We start from the raw sequence: 24,811 nt of genomic DNA, 5'->3' as shown, positions 1-24,811 counted from the left end.
GCGGTGAGCGTCAGGCCCGCCGGTGAGTGCTGTGCCTCCACCCGTCCAGCTCCACCGCGGCGCCCTCACCCAGAAACACGCCCACTTCTTCCACTGTTGGCGGGGTGTAGGAGAGAGGTAGAAAGATTATAGTTGATGAATAGAGAAAATACAGCAGAGTGATTAATACTGAATAAGCTAACTAGCAAACAACAAATTAACTGACTGAATGACCAACTTACTAACCACTTAGCTTGAAATATGCAAAGCAATTAAGAATAAATATTACAAGAAATGATGGATTAATTAATGCATTTAGTATTGCTACCTCTACCACGTTAATTACTACTACTACTACTACTACTACTACTACTACTACTACTAATAATAATAATAATAATAATAGTAATAATAATAATAATGATTGATTGATTGATTGATAGTTTATTGTTGCAAGTAAAACAACAAAGGAGAAGGGAGGAGCATGCCATCCCAACCCCCAGGCAGTACAGAGTGTGATTATACAACTCAGGATACATGTGTAAGTATATATAGCACCAGGAAACTAAAAAGATACAATGGTAGGGGACAAGTGCTAAAAAAAAAAAATAAAGGCCTTGATTTAGTCAAGGGAGCAGACACAAGGGACTGTACATATCGAAGGAGGAGGCGAAGGTTTTTTGGTGCCACTGCAGGAGGGAGACGCCCCACCCCCCGCACCACCATGCCGCCCCAGGCCCACCCTATCACCAGGTAGGGGAGAGCCGGTATGATTCGGACAGTGGGATGGTCAGGCCATCGCACTTATGGTAAAGTGTGTGGGACTGAGTGCCGCGAGATTTTGTGTGAATGTGAAATGCCAGAATTTTCCTCTTTACAACACTCACACACGGCCACTGCGTGTAACGAAACACACGAGAAATTAATCCAGACAAGGAAAGGTTTGCCGGTGCCGGGGATCGAACTCGCGACCAGCGTAACGGGAGAATCACTCCTTTACCAGTCGGCCAAAGAGGTACCCCCCTGGCTAAGTGGGTTGTGGGAGGCTCGCCCATCAGGCTAGTCGTGTCACTACAAATGTGCAAAACTTTGTTGCCTTGGCCCACAAAGAGATAACCACGCCCTCAGAGCTGTTATTTTCGATGCAAGTCCTATTTTATGTTTTTTGCATCTCGTATGTAATATTTTCAGGGTGTATCGTAAGCTCTCGCTTCAAAAACGTGCCAATTAGCGAGATGTAAATTATTTCGGTGACGCAGCGATGCCCGGCGAAGGTGTTGCCGTATAACACGATCACCACCGAGGCTCTCGTGCTGGAAAAGGAGTGTGACCACACATTTGCTTTTTATAGAGTCGTGATGATTCGGACGGTTGATTTTTTCATGATTTTTATAAAATTTATATCAATTTAAACATTACAGGTGTTGCAACGATTATAAAAAGGTTAATTTGGTTGATTTATATTCAGATATTATGCTTGTGAGAAGAGAAGGAAGCCGTAATACCAAAAGTTTTGAGATATTTCTTGTAGTTCTCCTTATATTTTTTCCCCTCTAAATATTGAGAGGATACTTTGTCCTTATATAAATGTTTTGTAGAAGATATAATCTTGTTTATTAGCCAATCAAACAAGTTATATTAATATCATGGCGAGTATTATGAGTGTCCGTACCATCCCACCTCCCTGGTCGAACCATCAGTACGGGTGGGGATGGTTCGGACGATTTAGAAACTTGTCTTTCATCACCTACATCTAAAAACTGGAAGTAGCTACGAGTGTCATATTAGCAGCCGAAAGAGCCAAAGGATGGAAGAACATTTTGAGATCAACAAAATTACACTACTACTTAAACTTCTTTTTCTAAAAATATTTTTCTAAAAAGTGTCTGAATCATACCGGCTCTCCCCTACTCCCACCCACTCCAGTCCGGCCTGAACCGAAACACCTCTGCAATGAGATGGGAGAGATAACACTGTAATGGCATCCCCCGGCAATAGTTGATACATTGTGACCTTATTTGTGACGTGTCGTGTCCTGCCAGTGATCCTTTGTGATTTACCTTTCTTGCCCCAACATTCCTGATTGTGATTGGTTACTTTTAATTCGTTCTTATGTTCGTTCTTATGTTTCTTAGTCGGCACATTGTACCTCCCCGCAGCTCATTTTTTTATCCTCATTGAGAGAATCTGGAGTTCAGGTGGTCTTTAGGACAGCATGTGGGTAGTCAGCTTGATTGATTGATTGATAGTATATTGTTGCAAGTAAACAACAAAGGAGAAGGGAGGAGCATGCCATCCCAACCCCCAGGCAGTACAGCTTGTTTGTATACACTTTAAGAGTTCAATTCCTTCATTTTCCTTAGATTTATCCCATTTTTTATCATCGTTTTGTATCCATTCTCAGTTTTTATTAGTTTCACGGGGGGGGGGTTAGTGATATTTGCTTGTTATGGTTGTGTGGTGAATAATTGATTGATTGGCTGATAGTTTATTGTTGCAAGTAAACAACAGAGGAGAAGGGAGGAAGTAGTTTGTGTATGTTTGGTGGTTCGCTCCCGCTCATGTGTTTCGTTCCCTCTGGATCGCTCGTTTCGGATTCGCTTCGCACGTCTCGGTTTATTTCCTTCAGAAGGTGACGTTAGGTAGCTGATCCAAAGGTTGAAGCTTTCGCTCTCTTCCTTTCCTCTTGACACCACCTCCAACCTCTTTCCTTCCGTGTGTCTTTGTAAAAATTGCTGTGTTGGTGTGGGTGTTACTGGCCCATCTATTACCGTGTGGGTGGGTGTGTTAGTGGCCCATCTATTAATGTGTGGGTGTGGGTGTTGTGGGCCCATCTATTAATGTGTGGGTGTGGGTGTTAGTGGCCCATCTATACGGTGTGGGTGTGGTGGGCCCTGGTGTTTTTTTTGGTGGGGCATGGTGTTTTGTTTTGGTGGGACCTGGTGGTTTTTTTTGTGGGCCCTTTTTTTTTGTGGGATCTGGTGTTTTTCTGGTGGGGCCTGGTGGTTTTTTTTTTGTTGGGCCTGGTGGGGTTTTTTTTTGTGGCCTGGTGTTTTTTTTGGTGTGGCCTGGTGTTTTTTTTGTGGGGCCTGGTGGTTTTTTTTTGTGGGGCCTGGTGGTTTTTTTTGGTGGGGCCTGGTGGTTTTTTTTGTGGGCCTTGGTGTTTTTTTTTTTGGTGGGATCTGGTGTCTTTTTTTGTGGGGCCTGGTGTCTTTTTTTGTGGGGCCTGGTGTCTTTTTTTGTGGGGCCTGGTGCTTTTTTTTTTTAGTGGGGCCTGGTGTTTTTTTGGTTTTTAGTGGGGCCTGGTGTTTTTTTTTTTAGTGGGGCCTGGTGTTTTTTTTGTGGGGCCTGGTGTTTTTTTTGTGGGGCCTGGTGTTTTTTTTTGTGGGGCCTGGTGTTTTTTAATTGTTGGGGCCTGGTGCTTTTTTATGGTGTGGCCTGGTGTTTTTTTTGGTGTGGCCTGGTGTTTTTTTTATGGTGGGACCTGGTGCTTTTTTATGGTGTGGCCTGGTGCTTTTTTTATGGTGGGGCCTGGTGTTTTTTTTATGGTGTGGCCTGGTGCTTTTTTATGGTGTGGCCTGGTGCTTTTTTTTATGGTGGGGCCTGGTGTTTTTTTATGGTGGGGCCTGGTGTTTTTTTTTTTTGGCGGGGCCTGGTGTGGTTAATGTTTATAATGACGCCTTCTTAGTTGGCACATTCTACCTCCCCGCAGCTCATTTTTTTTATCCTTATTTAGAGAGAATCTGTAGTCTGGGTTGATAGGTGTTTTTTAGGAAATGTGGGTGGTCTTAGGCCACGCGCCGATGACTAATAAAATGGTAGCTTGTTAGTGTACATTTTAAGGTTCAGTTCCTTCATTTTCCTCTTATCATAATTTTTATTATCATTTTGTATCCATTCCCAGTTTTTAGTTGTAGTGATGTGTGTTAACCGTGTGGTGAATAATTGATTGTTTATTGTTGCAAGATTCGCCGCCTGCCTTTCCTGCAGACACCACCTCGAACCTCTTTCCTTGAGTGTGCCTGGGTCCCTCTGTCGTCACTTCGACAGCATACATCTAGAAGTTGGAACATCCTCAGGAGTAACAGGTATGTTTGGAAAGCCGCTGCAGCACACCACCACTCGGCCACCACCTCACAAAGACACGGTATTTTTAAGTCATTTCCTTTACTGTTTAGATTTAGTGGTCTTTATATTTATTTTGCCATTTTCTTTCATGCCCCTCGACGGCATACATCTAGAAATTGAAACACGGGTTTTGCTCCTTCTCAAACCATCCCTGATACCCTACGCCCTTGTCCACCCAGCAGTGCATGGCTACCAGGTATTAATCGGGGGTTGTGTCCCGTCTCCTGGGATCTGTTACCTTCTCCTATAATTCCTTCCCTCTCCTCTGTCTCTCCGGCATATGACCACAGATGTTGTGCCAACTAAACGAAACTTTCCAACTTTTTCCAACCATCCTCAGGGGTAACAGGTATGTTTGGCCGTGTATTTTATAGCGGCGGACGGGATGCGAACCTGTGTGCTTCTGAAAGCTGCTCCAGCACGCCACCACTCAGCCACCGCCTCCCTCTTGCTTAGGGAAAAAATCACAATACAAGGTATTTTTAAGTCCTTTCCTTTACTGTTTAGCGCAAGTTCGTGACGGTTACTTTTATTCCTTGCCAGGTCTGATATTTTCCAGTCTGTCGCTTTTTTTCATGTTTTCCTCTTCACGCTCCTCACCTCGACCTTCGTTTAGGGAGTGACCTCGCTTAGCCTTCCTCTCACCTACCCTGACCTGCCCTAATCTTACCTGACCCACTTATCTGTTTATTGAATGGCTGTGACCTTTTGAATCACATGTTTACCTGTCTTTACCTCTCTTAATTATTTGAACACCTTGGACTTGATTAATTTCTCGTGTGTTGTTTCGATACACGCAGAGGTCGTGTAGGAAAATAAGGAAAAAAAGAGTAAAATAAGCTCTCAGGGCATGACACGTATACCACAAGAGTTATATACGGACTCTGACGTGGTGGTGGTGGTGGTGGTGGTACGTGATAGTGATGGTGGTGGTGGTATGTGATAGTGGTGGTGTGTAACGGTGTAAGGCTTGGTGCGTGGAGCTCGGACAGGGTCTTGGTGGGCGAACAAGGGCGTGAAGGAAACACTCGCTGCCTTAGGTGAAATGATTGATTGATAGTTTATTGTTGCAGGTAAACAACAAGGGAGAAGGGAGGAGCATGCCATTCTTAAGGTTAAAAATACAGCGAGCGTTGGAGAGAGCCGAGACAATAGGTCTGTGTCAGTCGAGCTCTCGGAAGGAGTGAGAATTAGAGATTGGAAAATAAGTTACAATTGGTCACTTACCTCAAGGTGACCGCTGAGGTGACGAAGTGTTTGTTACACATGCCGAGAACGAACGGATGATAAACACTGACGGGTCACGGATGACCTTCCTATAAAGGTGGCGTGATCTATCTGCCGTGGGTATTTTCCACTGTTACATGCATTCCTAATCCATGGTAATATATAATGATAATCCACTGATATAATTACTACTGATATAATTACAACTACTATAACGGGTGGTGGTGGTACGTGATAGTGGTGGTGGTGGTGGTGGTGGTACATGATAGTGGTGGTGGTGGTACATGATAGTGGTGGTGGGGGTACGTGATAGTGGTGGTGGTGGTACGTGATAGTGGTGATGGTGGTACGTGATAGTGGTGGTGGTGGTACGTGATAGTGGTGATGGTGTTGGTACGTGGTTGTGGTGGTGGTGCCCTTGCCTTGCCTTGCCTTGCCTTTCCCTTGCACTCAAAAATTTTCTTGGCATGTTGCTGGGGAAAAAAGATCTGAATATGTAGTGAAAGTTGAGTGAAAAGTGTAATCGTGGAAAATAGCAAAAGCGCAGAGGCAGGCAAATCAGGGAAAGAAATGGACAGAAAACCTAAGTTCAGAATGAATGCTTAAGCCTTGCCTTGCCCAGCCCTTCCCTTGCCCTGTCCTGCCTTGGCTGCCAGCCTTGTGTGTCTCGCCTTCTTGGCTGGCTGGCCTTGTGCGTTCCCTGACCTTGCCTTCTTGGCTGGCCAGCCCTGTGCGTCTCGTCTTCTTGGCTGGCCATATATAGCCCTGTGCGTTGGTCTTCCCTTGCCTTATCCTTCCCTTGCCCTGACCTTCCCTTGTCCTGCCCAGCCCTTCCCTTGCCCAGCCCTTCCCTTGCCCTGCCCTTCCCTTGCCTTGTCCTGCCTTGGCTGCCAGCCCTGTGCGTCTCGTCTTCTTGGCTGGCTGGCCTTGTGCGTTCCCTGACCTTGCCTTCTTGGCTGGCCAGCCCTGTGCGTCTCGTCTTCTTGGCTGGCCATATATAGCCCTGTGCGTTGGTCTCCCTTGCCTTGTCCTTCCCTTGCCCTGACCTTCCCTTGTCCTTCCCTTGCCTTGCCTTGCCCTTTATTCACCTGCAATACTGAGCACTTCATCCTGAACTTAGGTTTTCTGTCCATTTCTTTCCGTGATTTGCCTGCCTATGCGCTTTTGCTATTTTCCACTATTACATTTTTTACTCAACTTTAACTGCTCAGATCTTTTTTTGCAGACATGCCAATAAAAATTTTGAGGTATTAATTTCACTGTTTCCTCTTTACATTCATATGGTCCTAACACGGTACTTATTCCTCCGTCTTCCTCCTCCACTCTGCTATGCCACTCCTCTTCCTCAATGATCTCCACCACAGATGCTAATAGCCTTTGCCTCTCCTCTTCATACCTTTCAGAGGCCACTATCAGGTCCTCTTGTTTCTTTTTCCCCTATACAAACGCTGCTCATCTCTGCTTCTCTCCTTTACTTGTTGTTCCAGTGCTTTCCTTGAACAGCAGCTTATTTCCCCAGTCTCCCTGGTACGTACTGAAATTTATAAAATCAATTATACATAAAAGGAAAATGATGAATACTCATCAAGAAGTTTGTATAGGGTCAAAAGGGCTGATTCTCAACGATGTATGTCTGTATTGCTTTCTTTCATACGCTTCTTGCTTGTATGAAGGGCTATACGCACTGAAATTTTTACACGAGTAATTATACTTATATTTGTAAGTATATGCACGATGCGACATTTTAAGCGTACGTTACTGTGTTATATTTGTTAGTATATGTATGAAGCGATATATTTACGTATGTTTAGGTGGTATAGTTTAAGCAAAAGGTATTGGGTTTTATATTTCTAAGTGTGTGTACTAAACTATATGTTTAAATGTCTACCAGTAGGATATATTTTAAGTACGTGCTATGAGAAAATACATATGGGTAGCGTATTAATCTGGCATAATGGTAGTATCGTAACAGCTTTGGTGCTGCTGCGATTGGCTATCAACATCATCTATGGCTTTTGAATGCCAAACCTAACTTCCTCTTCGACTATTCACATTAACCTTTTTGCTATTGCTGCTGCTGCTATTAACAACTATATATGGTTTCTGCATGACTATATTTGCTGCTACGGCTATTTACAATTTCTACGGATTTTTGGGTATTGCAACAAACCCATACACTGTTGATCGAAACAACCCCGTAAGCTTTTGTTACAACACCGCACACTTTCGTTACAACCACGTATGCTTTCAAAACAATTCTGTACCCTTTTGTTACAACCCCATGTGCTTTTATAACAACGTGCACTCTTTCGTAACAATTAATTTCCTGACCAAATAAGAGGATTAGGCCTACGGGGGACACCTCTTGAAAAAAAAAACGCGCCAAGACTTTTACCTCAAATCAAGGTGGTGTGGAAATAAAGTCAACACACGAACACACGCAAAGTACCATACACCCCGTTATACAGTGTCTCCGCCATACGAAGACACACATATACGGTTGAGAGGGCTGATCCTCGATGATGTATGGTTGAATGTCTGCAGTAAGGGTTATACGTGATGATTTCTAAACCCAAGTAAATATACGTAACGAAAAATGGTACGAGGTAGAGAAGACCTGTTATATTCTAGTGATCTTGGTCACAGAAACCATTCAGCTAGAGAGGCGCAGGGGCTGGGGAAGAGAAAATTCACAATACGTTTTGGAACATTCCTGACAGCTGATCCATAGTGGCTGACTGGGGACTTATTAATTGATACAAGGCAAAGCAGGTCACAGGAAAAAAAAAAGAATAAAGCGGGAATTGAAAGATCAGGAAGAAGACAAAGGAGAGGAAAATAGGACAGATATCGAGATCAGCGTAGGCCTATAGTAAAAAAAAAAAGTTTGAAGTATTAAGATATGCAAAAGGAGGACACAGGAAAAATAATACTGAAAAATACAGCGGGAAAGATCAGCAGAAGTAGACAAAGGAAAGGAAAATAGGACAGATCAGTGTATAGGCCTACATATAGTAAAACAAAGTAATGTGTGAGGAAGATGGAAGAGGGCCTAATAATTGATAAGGCAAATTATTAACAGCAGGTCGTCACAGCAAAACGAATAAAAGAATCAGCGGCGCGCGGGGCAATCAGCTGATGACGTTTACAAGATCAGCTGACTAGTTTGTTATTGTTTTTATTGTGGTGGTGGTGGTGGTGATGGTGTTATGGTGTTGACGGTGAGTTGGTGATGATCAAGGAGACTATAGTACTAATATGGTCTCCTTGGTGATGATGGTGTTGATGGTATAATGGTGTTGATGGTATAATGATGTTGATGGTATAATGTTGATGGAGGTGGTGGTGATGGTATAATGGTGTTGACAAGGCGGTGGTGATGGTGTAGTGGTGTTGAGGAGGTGGTGCACATGGTAATGGTGTAATGGTGTTGACAGTGGGTTGGTTATGACATAATGGTGTTGACAGTGCAGTGGTGATGGTTTAGTGGTGTTGACAGTGGGTTGGTGATGACATAATGGTGTTGACAAGGTGGTATGGTGTTGACAATGCGGTGGTGATGGTTTAGTGGTGTTGACAGTGGGTTGGTGATGACATAATGGTGTTGACAATGTGGTGGTGATGGTTTAGTGGTGTTGAGTAGATGGTGTTAAGTACGTGGTGTTGACGAAGGTAGTGGTGGTGGTGGTAGTTTAAGTGGTAATGTTATTGGTGTTGAATTATACTGTTTCTAGGTGTTGCAAGGTGATGGTGGTGTTGATTTTCTTGTGTTTCTAATTTATAACTTCTTGCAGGTCATCTAGCCTGTCATGGATAATTACAGGATGGTGCAGGCTATAGGGAGGGGGGCCTATGGGTGAGTCTGTCTGTCTGTATTTAAGTATGCATGTATCTCTCTTTTTGTCTGTCTTTCTCTCCATCTATCTATCTTTTTGTCTACTACTACTACTATTTCACCCAGCAATTACTTTTCATTCTTGGCATCAATGTTTGTTAACGTAATACTGCTTTGCTTCAGTGTCTTTTGATTTCTATATAGTTTAATTATATGTACTATCGTTTATATTTTACTACTCCTACTACCATTGTTACACCGTTAGTTTTATTATTTTTACTCATTTATATTTTACTATTACGCTGTTATTTTTTTCTTTCCTCTCGGCAGTAATGTGTACCTCTATCGGCGCCTCAGTGACAACAAGGCAGTCGTGATCAAACAGCTACCCATGGAGTCGATCAGCCACGAGGAGTGTGAGGTGTGTGTGTGTGTTAGTTGTGGTATGCAGGTTTAGGTTAGTTTTGTGTTATCCTGTCTCCATATCTCCTTTTTTTTTTATCCACCTTCTACTAATACCCTAACAACCATTACTACTACAACCATTGCTATTTCATACACTAAACTACTCTTATTTCCATTATTACTACTACAATTACTACTCCACTATTACTAACTCAAGCTACCATTCCCATTACTTCTACAATCACTATCCTACCATCACCAACACAGTCACCACCTTAACCTAACCTAACTTAACGAGCAACCCTTCCCTTCCGCCCCCAACCTGACAGCTAACCAAGAACGAGGTGCGGGTGCTGTCCATGCTCCAGCACCCCAACATCATCGAGTACTACGACAACTGCCTTGAGAATAACACCATGATGATCGTGATGGAGTATGCGCCCGGCGGGAACCTTTACGACTACCTCCGCTCCAGGGGCGAGGGGAACCTACTGCAGGAGGAGGTGAAGGAGGGGAGAAGGGAGAGACAGACAGATATACAGATGAAGATAGAGAGGAGGAGGAAGAAAGAAGAGGCAGAAAAATGAAACTGGGAGATATAAGGACAGAGATGTAGAGAGAAGAGGAGGCGGAGGTAGGTAATGCAAGGAAGGAGAGGGACAGAGAAGGGAGGGAGACTAGTAGACATATAGACAAAGACATGAAGAGAAGAAGAAGGAGGAGAAGAATTGAAGCAGGGAAGAAAAGAGGGGCAGAGAGAGAGAGACAAAGAGAAAGAAGAAGGGATGAGTAGAAGATGATGGAGAGAAAGTGAGTCAGAGATAGAGAGAAAGAAGGAGAGATGGGTGGAAGAAAAAGATGTTGAGATAGATAGATAACGAAAAATATTACATACTCTATTTTTTATCTCTGCTCTACTACATCTACCACCCTTACTCTCCATCTCACAGCTTCCCCCTCTCTCTCCCTCCCTCACATCCTCCTGCCTCCCATAGGATGTATTGCACCTGTTCTGTCAGCTCCTCCTGGGCATGCAACACATCCACGAGAGCAACATCCTTCACCGCGACATCAAGTCCAACAACATCCTACTCGACCGCTCCCAACGCATCGTAAAAATCGGCGACTTCGGCATATCCAAGATCCTCAGTAGGTGTGTGTGTGTGCGTTTTTTCTTACCTAATTCTGTGTGCGTTCCTACCTAAATGTGCGTTTGTGTGTGTGTTTCTCTCTGTTAAGCTGTCCATCTGTTTGTGTTTGTCTGTGTTGAGTGACTAATGTGTATGTGTGTGTGTATGTGACTGATTGATTAACTACTACTACTACCACCACTTCTACTCCCCCCCTCCCCCAGCAAGAGCAAAGCACACACCGTCGTGGGCACCCCTTGCTACCTGTCTCCGGAGCTGTGTCAGGAGAAGCCTTACAATCAGAAGAGCGACGTCTGGGCTCTCGGCTGTGTCCTTTACGAGATGCTGACACTCAAGAGGGCGTTCGAGGCTGAGGTGGGTAGAGGGGGAAGGGGAATAGGATAGGGAATAGGAAGAGGTTGTATGACGGATGGTTTGAAGGTTATGGTTATGGTTGTGGTGGTTGAGATGTGTGGTTGAGCTTCCTTCCTTTCATCTCTTCTTATTCTCCAGTTTCCTCTCTCTTTTTCCTCCATCTTTCTTTTATTTCTCCTTCTCTATTTTCATCTACTTTTCTTCCTCCCTTTGTCCTCCTCCTCCTTCTATCTACTTCGTACTTCCCTCTCTTTTCCCTCCATCCTTCTTTCCTTCCTCTTCCTCTTTCTTATTCCATCTTCTTCCCTTTGTCCTTTTCCTTCCGTCTACTTCACCTCTTTCTCATTTATCTCCTTTCCTTTTTCCTCCTCTTCTACCTTCCCTTATCTTTCTTTCTCATATCTCTGTTTCCTTGCCTTTCTTTCCTCCTCCTTTGTCATTTTCACCTTTCTCTCCTCTTCCACCTCCTTCCATTCCTTCATCTCATATTCTTTATTATGTATCTTTTCTCTCCAGCTTTCTCTTCTCTTCTTCCTATTGTATTCTGATGCTCACTTTCCTTCTCTCTTCCACTTTCTCTCCTCCTCCTTCCATTCCATTGTTATATTCTTGTGTTTTCTTATATGGTTCCTCCCTCTCTCTCTCCCTCACAGACGCTCCCCGCCCTCATAATGAAGATAATGAGAGGGATCTTTGCCCCCATCCACCCCCACTACAGCCAGGAGATGAGGGGGTTGCTGCATCTCCTCCTCCACACAGATGCTGCCCAGCGACCCAGCATCCCTCAAGTCCTGGCTCAGCCCCTGGTGTTTGCTCCCCTCCTGAGGCTGCACACAGACCTGGGAATGCTGCACTGTGCCTCTAGGTGTGTGTATGTGTGTGTGTGTTTATCTAGTTGCAGTACACAAGCTTTCTCTCTTAAGCTTGATATAATTTTTGTTGCTATTTTTTGCACTTTTTATACTCATTGGGGTGTTCAGAATTTCACTATCACTCTCTATCATTGGTCCATTTTTCCACCAATAGGCCGCTGCGGTTGAACTCTGTTGGGTCCGAGCGCCTCAAGTCACCCAAGAGCCCCCCGGAAGGACAGACTAAGGACAGGTGACCGTGGGAAACCTTAGAGTATAGTCATCAAGGTACAGCATCGAGTCCTTTTTCACCTCTAAGAACTTTTTTTATATTAGAATAAATGAATGGAATGAAAGTGTGAATAATGTAAGGGGTATCAATGTGTTTCAAGGGGATTATTAAGGTAAAGGTAATGTTAGGGGCATATGCTAAAGCTGCACATAGCCTTGGTGCTCATCTCTGTCACATTAGCTCTGGGGTATCCAATGTCTTCCAAATAAGTTGCTCAAAAACTTAAAAATGGTATATTAAAAGCAATCATTTAATACATGTTTCTTTTTAATCACCAAACTTAGTGGATTGTCTATGCATTTAAGAATACTTTGAACAACCAGTCAGGACATACTTAAGAAACAGTGGAGGGGCATACTTGTTATATCTTCTATTATATCAAGCAATCACTTACTATATATCTCTTTTTAATCACCAAACTTAGTGGATTGTCTATGCATATAAGAATACTTTGAACAACCAGTGAGGACATAGTAAGGGAATAGTGGAGGGGCATACAGCAGCTAAATATTTGGTTCACTGGTCTCCTTAACCGTATTATTATTTAAAAAAGAAAATACAGACCCTGAAAACTATCTGGGGCTTATCTTCCATTATGTTTTCTGGTAAGCTATAAGCATGTCCTATCCTTCCCTTAGCTATGCCACTGTTAATTAAAGAGTGTATGATGCAGATTAGGAACACAACAGCTGGAATGTTTAAGCAGGGTTGGGATGACGTGCATCTCCCATTTTCTTTCTTGTATGTTCTTTAACAATAAAAATAATCACTTAATCAGTACTAGAGGAATGTAAATGGCTGTCATACTCATGTTACTAAATCAACAACTAATACAGAATAGCATAATAATTGGTAATGGTATCAATAACTTGTACGTACAGGCTAAAGTAAAATTAATAAGTAGTATAAAAACAAGTTCAAACATTAAACAACAGTACTTGAATGACAACTAAAAACAACTATAACTAATTCACCACTACAAGGTTTAGATCTATAAGATAATACTGTCCCTTGGAGGCAATCACCATCATATGTAAAGGTCAGGTCACACACACACATACACACACACACAAAAAAAATCTTGTGTGTTAACGTCTGTATGATTAAAGACACATTTTTGGTATTCTTGTACAAATCAAAGTCATACATATGGAGAGGGTTACTTACATTCTAGGCCACTACCCACCCCCCAAAAACCAATATGGACATAAGAATACCCGACTCTTTGGCGCAGAAAAATAAAGTACAGATAATCAAGTAATTGCCTGCAGATGTGATGACCCTATATCTAGCAAGATTTACCTGCACAGAACTTAAACTAAACTGTCACATACTTATTACAGAAACGACCTTAAGTTTCAAATGGGAAATAGATGCCTAAATTCATGGACGGAGAGAACGGATGGTGAATAGGTACCTTGTTCTCGGTAGCTGTCATGTATAAGTTGAAATATCACTTGTAGTCTCCTTGTATCTTTCTTTCCCTCTGTCTGTCTGTGTCTCTTTCTCTCCAAGCCTACACCCCTTCCCCCATATGCTTCCTGATGGCTTGCAGCCTGTCCTGTAGTGTCTGTATGTCCTGTAGTCTTTGGGAGGTGGTCACATTGCAGGAGGAGGGAGGGGAGGACAAGGAGGAGAGGGAGGGGAAGGAGGAACAGGTGGTCTTGAGGGAAGGGAAGGGATGGAGGAATGGGGTGTCACTGAGGTCTGTTTGTTTCTTGAAGGAGGAAGAGGAGGAGGAGGAGGAGGAGGTAGAGGGAGAGGAAGAGTTGAGTTCCTGGTTCTCTTTGTCATCTTCGGTTTTCATCTTTTTCTTCCTGATCTTCTCCATAAGTGTCTCGCCCTTTGTTTTCTTCTTCTTTACCTTCTCTTCCGTTTCCTCTTTGTCTCCCTTGAATTTCCTGAACAGACTCTTTGATTTCTGTTTTGTCATCTTTTCCTTCTTCTCCAACTCCATTTTCTCGTCTTCCATATTTCCACTTTCCATTTTCCTCTTTCCTGCATTCATACTTCCTCCATCATCAACATTTTTAACCTCATCCCTTTCACTCTCTACATTTTCCTCCTTATTACAATCCTTCTCTTCCTTTCCCTCCTTAAATACCCCAAACTTTAACCTCCTGTCCTTAGATTCCCTATGTCCATCCTTCCTCTTGTCCCTAAAGCTTCCTAAACTTGGGGTCCTGCTCTCAAGGATGGCAGTAAAGTCCTTCCAGATATCCTCTAACCATCCTCCTCCTAGTAATCCTCCTACCTCTTCCTTTCCACTCATCTCTTCTTGCGTCGGAAACACCTCCTCCCCTTCCTTGGTTTCTCCGGGGATGATTTCAGGGAAGTGTGGGGTGAAGGAGGCGTTCTGCAGGGTGATTCCTTGCAGGGGTTGACTCTTCTGTTTCGCCTCACCCCAGCTAGAGCCAAAGGGGTTTTCAGGGGTTGAGGGTGATCTGTCTTCATTGCCATTGATCCTGATGGCTTTCTGGGGTTGGTTTGAGGTTACTGGGGTCTTCTCTTCCTCTGCTGTGCCCCAGATCATCTCTGTGTCTTTATCTATACCTCTGGGTGAGCTGATGTCCCTCTCTCCATTTTCTACAGCTTTGGGTATGCTTGTCTCACCACCTCCATTCTCAAAAGTCACCCAGACCTTGCTCGGGGTGTTCTCTAGGGCTGTGGGTGGGTGGGTCTGCTCCGCCCTGCTCTGGTTGCCTTCCTTGGGTCTGTCTTGGTGGTGAGGTGAGGTAGGCAGGCCACTGAGGTCACCAATGAGGGAGGTGAGGGACTCCAGAACAGCTGTGAGAGTGGAGTGAAGGAGAGAGAGGTGAAAAATGGTGGAGAATAAGATGAAAGAAAGAACATGAAAAGGAAAAAGGAGAAAGATGAATTTGATGAAAGAAAAAGTGTGGGGAAAGGAAAATAGAAGAGGCAAAGATGAGAGAAAGAAGAGAAGAGATGAATTTGGCAGATAAGGAAAGAAAGAAGAAAGAAAAGATGGAAAGGTGGGAGAGAAACAAAAGAATGAGGAAGAGGAAGGAAGGAAGGAAAAGAGAGGGGGAAAGAAAAGATAAATATTACAATCAAAGGAAAACAATGACTTACTATTATTACTACAAAAACCACTACTACTACTATTACTACTCACCAGACAGCTCCTCCTCGGCACTAGGGTTCCTCTGAGGGGTGGAGGGGGGCTGTGTTACCTGCAGACTAATTAGTGCAGACACCTCCCCCATACCTGTGTCCTCTGACCCTGACACCTGTGGCTTCTCCCTTTCACCTGTCGAGAAGGGAAGGTAAATGAAGGTGAGTAATTAAGGGATAAGAAAAGAGGAGGAGGAGAATGGAGATGAAGGAATGGGGTAGAAGGAGAAGGTAGGAAGTAGTGGAAGTGATGATGGAGGAGGAGAGGAAGAGAAACTAGGTAAGGATGGAAACAGAATGAAGGAGGTGGAAGATGATGATAAATTGATGGAGAAGGAACAGAAGAGGAAGGAAAAGAAGAAAAAGGAAGCAGAAGGAGAATGGTGATAGTAATAAATATATAAAACAAGTCAGCAATAATAATAGGATAAACAATAATAATAACATTCAAAGTGTAGTTAGTCTCTTACCTGATTCTTCTTTGGTAGTGGTTGTGGGAGATGATGAAGATGAGGGGGGTTGAGAGGGAGGGGGTGATGAGGAAGGGTCTGTCACTCCCCCACCTGACCCTCTCCACACCTGCAGGGCTCCCTCGATGTCCAGGTTAATCTCCCTTACCTGTGGGGAGAAAAGGAGGTGAGAAAAGGTGCAGGAGTAGAGGAAGAGAAATGAAGAAAGTGACAGACATAAGATAAATAAACATAGGACCTAAGAAAATGACATAGAAAGATAAGGAGGTAGATAAGGGAAGGGAAATAAGACATAAAATAATAATACAGGAAATAAGAAAGAAAATACCATGCAAATAATATACTCTCCCTTGTAAGCTTCCTCCTCCTTCCTCTTCTTATTCCCTTCTCTCTTCCTCCTCCTTCAACATTCTACATCCATCTTCCTCCACCTCCTTCTCTCCCTATCCTTATTCCCTTCTCTTCATCTACTCCTTCTACTTCAACATCCTACATCCATCTTCCTCCATCTCCTCCTCTCTCTATACTTATTCCCTTCCCTTCATCTCCTCCATTTCTTCTTCAACAATCTACATCCATCCTCCTCCTCCTCCTCCTCCTTCACCTGCATACCTTGAGAGAGAAGTTCCTCCGAGAGCCCCGAGTGGAAGAGAGCACCGTGGATGAGCGAGAGAGGAAGCGTGTGATCTCCAGGGTGGTGTCGCAGGGCAGGGTGTCGCTGGCTGGCCCTGGCACTGGCACTGTAGGGGAAGGGGACGGCAGGGGATAGAAGGGTAGGGGTGGGTGGTAAGGAATGGAAGGGTAGGGGATGGAAGGGAAATGAAAGGGTAGGGGATGGGCAAGTAGCAGAAAGGGAAGGGAAGGCAGGGGATGGAAGGGAAATGAAAGGGTGGGAGGTTGGAGATGGAAGGGTAGGGGAAAGGGCAAATAGAAGGGAGGAAAGGAAGAGGGGGAGGAAGTTAAAGACATGAGAACAGGAAAGGAGGAAAAGAAAGATAAGGAGACATCGAGAAAGAAAAATTGAAAGAAAATTACTTAAAAAAACAACAACTAAGACAGACAGTTATGATTAATAATATAACAATAATAATAATGATAATAATAACAAATTCTCTCTCTTACCTATAACACTTGTCCCACCCCCCCTGCCCCTCCCCTCTCCCAGTCTGGCAGGGGAGGGGTGGTGGGGTTGGGGCCTTGGTGGGAGGGCATGGGTGGTGGTGGTGATGGTGGGGGTGGCGATGTCGACTGGGATGTTGTCGATGTTGGTGGTGATGAGGTGGTGTTTCTCTTCCTCTGTGGGGGGAAATGGTGTTGAGTGTGGTGGTGGTGGTGATGATGGTGGTGGTGGTGGTTTGACTTATTGGTATTGTGTTGTAATAATAATAATAATAATAATAATAATAAGATGAAAGAGAAGAATGAAAAGAAAACAAGAATATGAAGAAAGCAAATAAAAAAAGAAAATTAAGGAAAAGATGGAAGAAAAGCAGAAGAAGAGAGAAGAAGAAAAAGAAGAAAAAAGAAAAAATATAACAAGAATAAGAATACAAAGAAGAGAATGAGGAAGAAGACAAAGAAGAAAATAAAATAAATAAAAGGAAGCAGAAGAAAAAACACACAATAACAATAAGAACATAAAGAAGAAAATAGAGAAAAAGAGGAAGCAGAAAAACAATTATAAAAAAACTAAAAAAATTGAAGAGGAAAGAAAAAAAGAAAAAAACACCAAACATCATCATCACCAATCAAACAAACAAACACACCCCATACCATACCTGTCAACTTCACCCTCTCCTCCTCCTCCTCACCACCACCACCACCACCACCAGCATCATCTTGGTCCATGGAGCCGGATTCAAGGGTGGTGGAGAGGCGCGAGAGGAGGGTAAGGGAGAGCTGTAGGCGTTTGAGGAGGGAGCGGTGGAGGGAGAGGGTGGTGGGGGCCGCTCTCACTCTGGCCAGGCCCCCTCGCACCTCCCTAAGAGCTGTGGGAGAGGGGAAATGGAGAGGTGATGAGAGGGAGAGAGAGGGAGTGAGGGTGATAAGAGAGAGAGGGAAAGAGAGGGAGGTAATTAGAGAGAGAGGGAGGGAAGTAGTGTGAGAGAGAGAGAGAGAGAGAGAGAGAGAGAGAGAGAGAGAGAGAGAGAGAGAGAGAGAGAGATATATATATATATATATATATATATATATATATATATATATATATATATATATATATATATATATATATATATATATATATATATATATATATATATATATGATTGATTATAAGCATTTCTTTATGTAAACAAATGAAAAAAGTAAATTATACAGTACATAAGTAAATCAACACTATACTACTACTACTACTATGACTACTACTACTACAACTATTACTACTACTGCTTCTACTTACCACACTCAAGATCTTCCTTAAAATGTTGGGGGAGCCACTGTATCGAGGAGGAGGAAGAGGAAGAGAAGGAGGAGGAAGAGGAGGAGGAGGCATTGGGGAGGTGGAGGAGGTGGGAGATGAGCGCCTCCACCCTTCTCACCTTCTCCACCAGCCACGTCATGTCCTGGGTGTAGAGATCATTCCGCACCTCACTCCACAACCTCTGCACCTCCATCCTTGTTACCTGTGGAAGAGGAGGAGGAGGAGAGAGAGAAAATGATGAATAGAACAGAATGACGAGGAGACGGACGACAAACAACAAGGAAAGAATGACCGTAAAAGAAAGATTGAGAAAAGAGGATTAGAAAAAGGAAGGGCAAAGCAAGTGAACGGAGAAACAGAAAAACGAAATATTGATAAAGAGTTAAACAAAGGAAATGAGGAAGAAGGGCATACACGAGAATACAAGAGGAGGAGGAGGAGGAGGAGATTAAAAGGAAAATATGGGAAAAAAGAATAATGAGTAATCTTGTTTTCATCATTTTCATTTCTTTGTATACAATTTCCATTTTCAAATATAAATGAATATAAATAAACAAAGAGAGAGATAGAGAAGAAAAGAAGAAAACAAAAACAATGAGAATATGAGGAAGAGGAAATAAAAAGAGTAAGAATGATGATGATAATAATAATAATAATAATAATAATAATAATAATAATAATAATAATAATAATAATAATAATAATAAAAAACATACCATAACAAAAGCCGAGGGGTCCAATATCTCATCCAGGAGCTTCTGCAGGTTGAGTACTGTGCCCTTCCAGTGTGCGGCGAGGGTGTGTACGCTTGTGTGCGCGCCGCTGCTGCTGCTGCTGGTGCTTGTGGAGGTCCGTGAGCGAGTGCAGGTGACGAGGGCAGGTATGAGCACCCCCTCCACCCACTCCAGTGTTGCCAGGTGACTGCGGACCTGGCGAACACCTGTGAGGAGGGAGAAAGTGTTGATAGTCTGTCGTTTTTTATTTTTGTTTATGGTGTTTGTTTTTGTTCTGCTTCCTTTGCTATAACATGAAGAAGTAGAAGAAGTAGAATAACAACGAATGGATAAAGGTGGTGGCAAGGGAAATTATATACAGATTGTGGATGGAGGAAATTGGTAAAGAAAGAAGGTGAGTGGAAAGAAAATGTATAAGGAAATGGATTAATAAGTGGATAAATATGAGTGGATGCATGAAACCAATGAATGTGGTGGATAAAAACATTATAAAGAGATAGACAGTGGAAATGGATCAGTACAGAGGGTAAAGTAGATTAGATGAATGAATGATATAATATGGAGAAAAAAATATTGATAAAAAGTTTAATTCAAGACCATTGATTATTCACTGACTGACTGAGCCTAAAAAGAAGAGATTACAAAGAAAAAGAACATTCTCTCTCTCCCCTCGTTTCTCTTTCTCTCTCTCTTACGTTTGCAGTCAGATGTGCAGGCGGTGGCAAATCCGGCTGCTTGGAAGATCGCATCCGTGTGTGTGTCAAAGGCGGATATGGCTGCCTCCAACTCTTCATTTATTTCCTTTCCTACTTCTCCTTTTCCTTCCTCATCTTCTTTGTTATCTGTTTCTCCTCCTCCTGCTGGTTTTCTCTTTCCCTGTTTCATTTCTTCTCCATCTATTTCCTCTCCTCCTCCTCCTCCTCCTTCTTCCTCTTCTTCTTCAGTGTGTTCCTGTGTGCCGACCTTCATCAGCCTTTCCAGAGGTGCTAATGGTTCTGCAAAGGTCTGTGGGAGAGTAGTAGTAGTAGTAACAGTAGTATAATCACACGGAAAAACATAGACAGCCATGATAAAATAGAAAAAAATAGTTGGAAAATCAAGAAAAGGTACTGAAGGAAATGCAGAGGTACTATACTATATTAAATCACAAACATACATATACATACAAATAAACACACATATACACACACAGGCACACTTAGAATGGTACACACATACACACACGCAGGCACTAAGAAAGTGGAATACACAAACACACACACATGCACTTTCATACTGAGATGGAATTTGCCAATAATCACAAGTCCAACATATGATCAGGCCATGGAGAATCACACCCACCTGAGCTATGAGGGTGATGAGGGCGGTGTTGACGGCCTGCTCCAGCTGCTCCACCGTCTCCGCCAGGCTGTCCATCGCCACCCTGAGGTCATCTCCATTATATTCATTTCCACCGCCACCACCATCACTATCACCACCACTGTTGCTACTGGTGTTGGTGGTGTTTGTGGCGGTGATGGTGCGTTCCAGGGTGATGACCACTTTCAGCTGCCTCAATACCTGTTGGTGATGATGATGGTGATGATTGTGAACAAGACAATTTGAGATATGAAAAACAGGTAAAAATAAAATAAAATATGGTGGTGATGAACTAGATAATTAGAGATAAGAAAGGAACATTAGACAACCCCTTAAGGGAATAGGTTACCAGAAATACAGACAGACATATAGAGGAGGATAAGTAAAATGGAAAAAAGAAAGGGTTAAAGGACTGAAGGATTGAATATGCAGAAAAGGGGTGCAGGAACATGAAAATTTAGAGGCCCTTCTGTCATAACAACCCCCTCAAGAAAACAAGGTATACAGGAAACAGACAGACAGACAGATGAAAGAAAAAAAATGAAAATGGAAAGAAGCAAAATGGAATGGAATGTTAAAAATGTAAAAGATGGAAAAAGAGCGAAATGGAAAAAAGTAAAATGGAAAAAAGAAAAATACATCAGACAGACAGATAGATGCAGATAAAATGGAAATGGAAAACAGGAATATGGAAAGGAAATAAAGGAATGGAAAAAATATAAAACAATGAAAGAAAAAAAATAAAAATAAAGGGAAAAAGAAAAAGATATACCACAACACAACACCACAAGACCCCCACACACCTTATCAGCCAGAGCCATGATTTGCGGTGACGGCACAGTACTACTTCCCTCTTCACTACCGCCGCAGTGAGCCACCACCAGACAGTGCCTCAACACCCCCTCCAGCAGCAACTTGACGCGCTCCCCCACGCCGCCACACCTGCCGCTGTCCAGCTCGTTAAACACCTGGTCCACCTAGAGAGAAACACATGGAGAGGAGGGTGAAGGTGACAGAGTTGGAAAATAGAAAATATATACACTAAAACAAGTTACCTAGTCAATCTAAAAATAAAAATAAATAAATAAAACAAACAGGAAGATGGAAAATAGAAAGTATGTATGCTAAATTAAGATACCTATTGACCTATAAAGAAACACAGGGAAAGATGATAAAAGAGTATATATTATCTATACTAAAACAAGGAAAATAAGGATGGAAAAGAAGAAGAGGAAGTAGAAGAAGAAAAAGCAGAAGAGGAAGACTAAAATAAGCTGAACAGAATAAACAATAAAAATGGTAAAAATAAGGAATGAAAAAAACATTATAAAGAAGGAAAACAATAAAAACAAAGGCAAACAAAATAAACAATAAAAATAAATAAAACAATAATAATTAGTAAAAACAATTAAAGAAAACTAAACATCTATCAAAAAAGAATAACAATAAAAAAATCATAAACAAAAACTACAGTAAAGCAATTTTTTCCCTCTTGAATTAATGTCTAACCCTATGAGGCATAACTGACCTGCTTTGTGAATGACCCGGGCTCCTCCAGGTCAAGGGGGCTGCCTCTACCCTGCAGCTGTAAGGTCAGGTCGTCCAGCAGCTGATGAATACGTGCACACACCAGGCCGAGGCAAACCTACACACACATACACAAACAGACACATGTACATATATAGAGACTAGTGTGCATGTGTGTGTGTGTGTGTGTGTGAACTATGAGCATGAGTGTGTGTTTATATATATGTATAAGTATTCATCATGTTTATATTACTACTTATATAATTTGTTGCCTATAAAGTAATATAAAGGACAATAGAGATAATAAAATGAATGATAAAGAGGATAATAAAAAGAAAAATGAGAAAAATATAACCCCTCTCTCTCTCTCTCAACCATATTCTTACCCTAGTTTCAGGAGACCCATGTGCAGCAGTAGTAGCAACAGTAGTAATAGAAGTAGCAGGTGGTGGAGTGGCAGTAGTAGCAGCAGCAGGTGGCGTCTTGTTAGCGGTGGTGATGGCATCGGCGGTGGTGAGTGCCAGGAGGTGCATGGTGTCCGCCAACTGGTGTGTGAGGTGCCAGAGTGCCTCACGCTGGGCCCGGGAACACAGCCCTTGCCGGTGCTTCCCTGCGGTCTGCACCAGCACCAGGCAGGACGACACAACACTCTGGCAGGGAGGTGTTGATGAGACTGTATAATGACTGGGGTGGCAATAGGTGAAGGAATGAAACAGAGAAATGAAGAGAGGAAACCAGAACTGACAGAAGGGAAGGAGGTGGGAGAAAAAAGAGAGGAGCTATAGGTGGAGAAGGAATGAACAGGAAAATGAAGAGAGAAAACCATAACTATTAGAAGAAGGAAAGAAGGAAGAAGAGTGGAGGAATGAATACAAGTTACAGGAAGTACGGAAGGAAAAATGACAGTACGTAACAGGCAGAAGAGGAACAGATAAAGATAAGGAAGAAAAGGGAGAAGTACATAGCTGCATATCAAACACTTCTCACCATGACCATTAAATTGCTGTTTGGCGTTTATATTTGCGATTAATACAGAATAAAAAAAAAAATAGTAGCGATGTGCTGATATGTTGGCGCTGTTGTATTAGATATTGTTATTTTCATCGATGTAGAATTGTGAAAGAAAATACGCAATCACTTTATTTTTTAAGGTAAAAGGAAATAATAGTAAAATTATAGCCCTTCGTCTTTTTTTTTTGTGCGTGTGTGTGTGTGCGAGCATGCAACCTTACCTGGAGGTCATCAGCGAGGAGTGCAGTGTTGTGCTGGTGCTGCAGGCAGTGGAGGTGCTGCGTCAGGTGTGTTACAGCCCCAACCACACCCCTCACCCCCGCCTGCTCCCAGCCCACCAGCGCACCCGTCACCACCTCCAGCAGCCTCTCCGCCTCACCTACAAGCCTAGCCCACACCTCGTCCTCCTGTGACCCAGAGTCCTAATGTTGAGGGGAGGAAGGAGGTTGCTTTGGTCTCGTCATTATCATTATTATTTTCTATTAGAAGTCTTATCATTATCATTATTACCAGAAAATGAGGCTCAGAAGTCACAATGCAAGGATGTTATTTTATTATTCTTAACATTATCATTATCATTTTTTTTTATTAGCATAATCATTATTATTACTAGGGAAATGAGGTTTGCTTTGCTTGCTATAACACAGTAGAAAGGAGAGGTGATAGTGGCAGTAGTAGTACCATAGTAGTAGTGTTAGTGGCAGTAGTAGTAATAGTAATACCAGTAGCAGTGAAGGTATTAGTATCAGTAGGTCCAGAGATGCTGCATCTGCTACTACTACTACCACTACTTCTATAACCACTCCCACAATCAAAATAAATAAAAAGAAAATTAAGAACCCACCTGTAGCTTCCTAGAGCACTTGGCAATCTCCTCTGTGACCTCCTGCAGCTGATCCTTGACCTCAGCAACTTGGGCCAGGAGGGAGTCATCTTTCTGGGCCAGTGCCGAGGCCTCAAGGCATGTTGAGAGGTGGTCACAGGCATGGCTCAGGGCTTGACACTGTGCTGTAAGCTTGGTGGTGGTGGTGGTGCTGGTGTTGTGGTGGTGGTGGTGCTTCTTCAGCTCCATGACCTGTGGGATGATGACATTATCAAAGAAATGAACAGCATTAACAATCTCTCACTGCTTGAGAGGGTGCAGAAGAGGGCCACCAAGCAGGTTCCCACACTGCCCCACCTGCCTTATGAGGACAGGCTCTCCAGACTGAACCTCACCACACTGGAGAAGAGGAGGACCATGGGAGACATGACTGAGGTCTAGGGTAGGGGGGGGGGGGAGAGATTACCTCAAACTTGCTCCCAGACATGTACACCTACAGACCAGCGGCCACACACTAAAGCTGCTCAAACCAAGACATCGTCATCATAAGAAACATATTTTCTCCTCAAGAAACTGGTGGAAGGGGTCATGAACAGTCAGCATTAACCCTTTTACAAATAACTAAGACTGTCATGTGGAAAACATGCACCCCTTTAAGAGCACTAGTTCCCTTGCCTCTTAAGCAATCACTAGGTAATCAAACCCCTGTCCAGCCTCCCCCTACTCTCCCTTCCTCCCCAAGCATCTTTATCCCTCATCCCTGTGTCTCACCTCGTTGGCCATGGGTCCCAGCACTCCCAGCACGGCCCTAGTAGTGGCACACTCCGCCATGGCCTTGACCACCTTCGGGGTGTCACAAGAGGACAATATGAGCCAAGGACACAACAGTCGCCGTGATATAAGAGGTCAGGCGGGCGTCCGCAGCTCCTCGCCAAGGTTTGAATGGACGCAGTAAACAAATCCGCGTTCATGCATCACATAATTTTTTACCAAACAAATCTGGTTACTGTAAAGCCTCCAGTGATTTTGTTTGATATTGAAGGATCATTTTTCTTTATTTTAATTACACTCTAACCCAAGTTTTATTCATTATTTAGTCTTTTTGCAT

The 24,811-nt window shown here is 43.0% G+C and overlaps 2 protein-coding genes across 5 annotated transcripts; one reads left to right on the top strand and one right to left on the bottom strand.

Moving 5' to 3' along the window:
• Positions 1 to 8,441: 8,441 nt before the first annotated feature.
• LOC127004477 (serine/threonine-protein kinase Nek8-like) lies at positions 8,442 to 13,288 on the top strand. Of its 3 annotated transcripts, none has more exons than XM_050872271.1 (8): positions 8,442 to 8,555; positions 9,129 to 9,190; positions 9,500 to 9,590; positions 9,904 to 10,077; positions 10,570 to 10,727; positions 10,929 to 11,079; positions 11,733 to 11,944; positions 12,106 to 13,288. In XM_050872271.1, exons 2-8 carry the CDS (start codon positions 9,144 to 9,146, stop codon positions 12,185 to 12,187), a joined length of 915 nt encoding a protein of 304 aa, XP_050728228.1. In that variant the 5' UTR covers positions 8,442 to 8,555; positions 9,129 to 9,143; the 3' UTR covers positions 12,188 to 13,288. The 3 variants fall into 3 exon arrangements, with proteins under 3 accessions (XP_050728228.1, XP_050728393.1, XP_050728312.1); XM_050872355.1 differs by lacking the exon at positions 8,442 to 8,555 and adding an exon at positions 8,724 to 8,747; XM_050872436.1 differs by lacking the exon at positions 9,904 to 10,077 and having other exon boundaries at positions 8,451 to 8,555.
• Positions 13,289 to 13,427: 139 nt separating this feature from the next.
• On the bottom strand, positions 13,428 to 24,671 carry LOC127004170 (uncharacterized). 2 transcript variants are annotated; one of them, XM_050871694.1, is made up of 16 exons: positions 24,475 to 24,671; positions 23,725 to 23,955; positions 23,102 to 23,302; positions 22,256 to 22,519; positions 21,871 to 21,987; positions 21,146 to 21,319; positions 20,325 to 20,543; positions 19,679 to 19,988; positions 18,966 to 19,189; positions 18,229 to 18,451; positions 17,606 to 17,815; positions 16,950 to 17,123; positions 16,440 to 16,567; positions 15,828 to 15,975; positions 15,359 to 15,493; positions 13,428 to 15,009 (listed from the first exon to the last, which is right to left on the bottom strand). In XM_050871694.1, exons 1-16 carry the CDS (start codon positions 24,532 to 24,534, stop codon positions 13,739 to 13,741), a joined length of 4,089 nt encoding a protein of 1,362 aa, XP_050727651.1. In that variant the 5' UTR covers positions 24,535 to 24,671; the 3' UTR covers positions 13,428 to 13,738. The 2 variants fall into 2 exon arrangements, with proteins under 2 accessions (XP_050727651.1, XP_050727729.1); XM_050871772.1 differs by having other exon boundaries at positions 16,440 to 16,561.
• Positions 24,672 to 24,811: the final 140 nt, after the last annotated feature.

Source organism: Eriocheir sinensis, chromosome 1 (assembly GCF_024679095.1).
Source record: "Eriocheir sinensis breed Jianghai 21 chromosome 1, ASM2467909v1, whole genome shotgun sequence".
In the NCBI taxonomy this organism is placed as follows: domain Eukaryota; kingdom Metazoa; phylum Arthropoda; class Malacostraca; order Decapoda; family Varunidae; genus Eriocheir; species Eriocheir sinensis.
The sequence above is the reverse complement of the archived record's forward strand: the minus strand, read 5'-3'. Positions and strand labels throughout refer to the sequence as shown.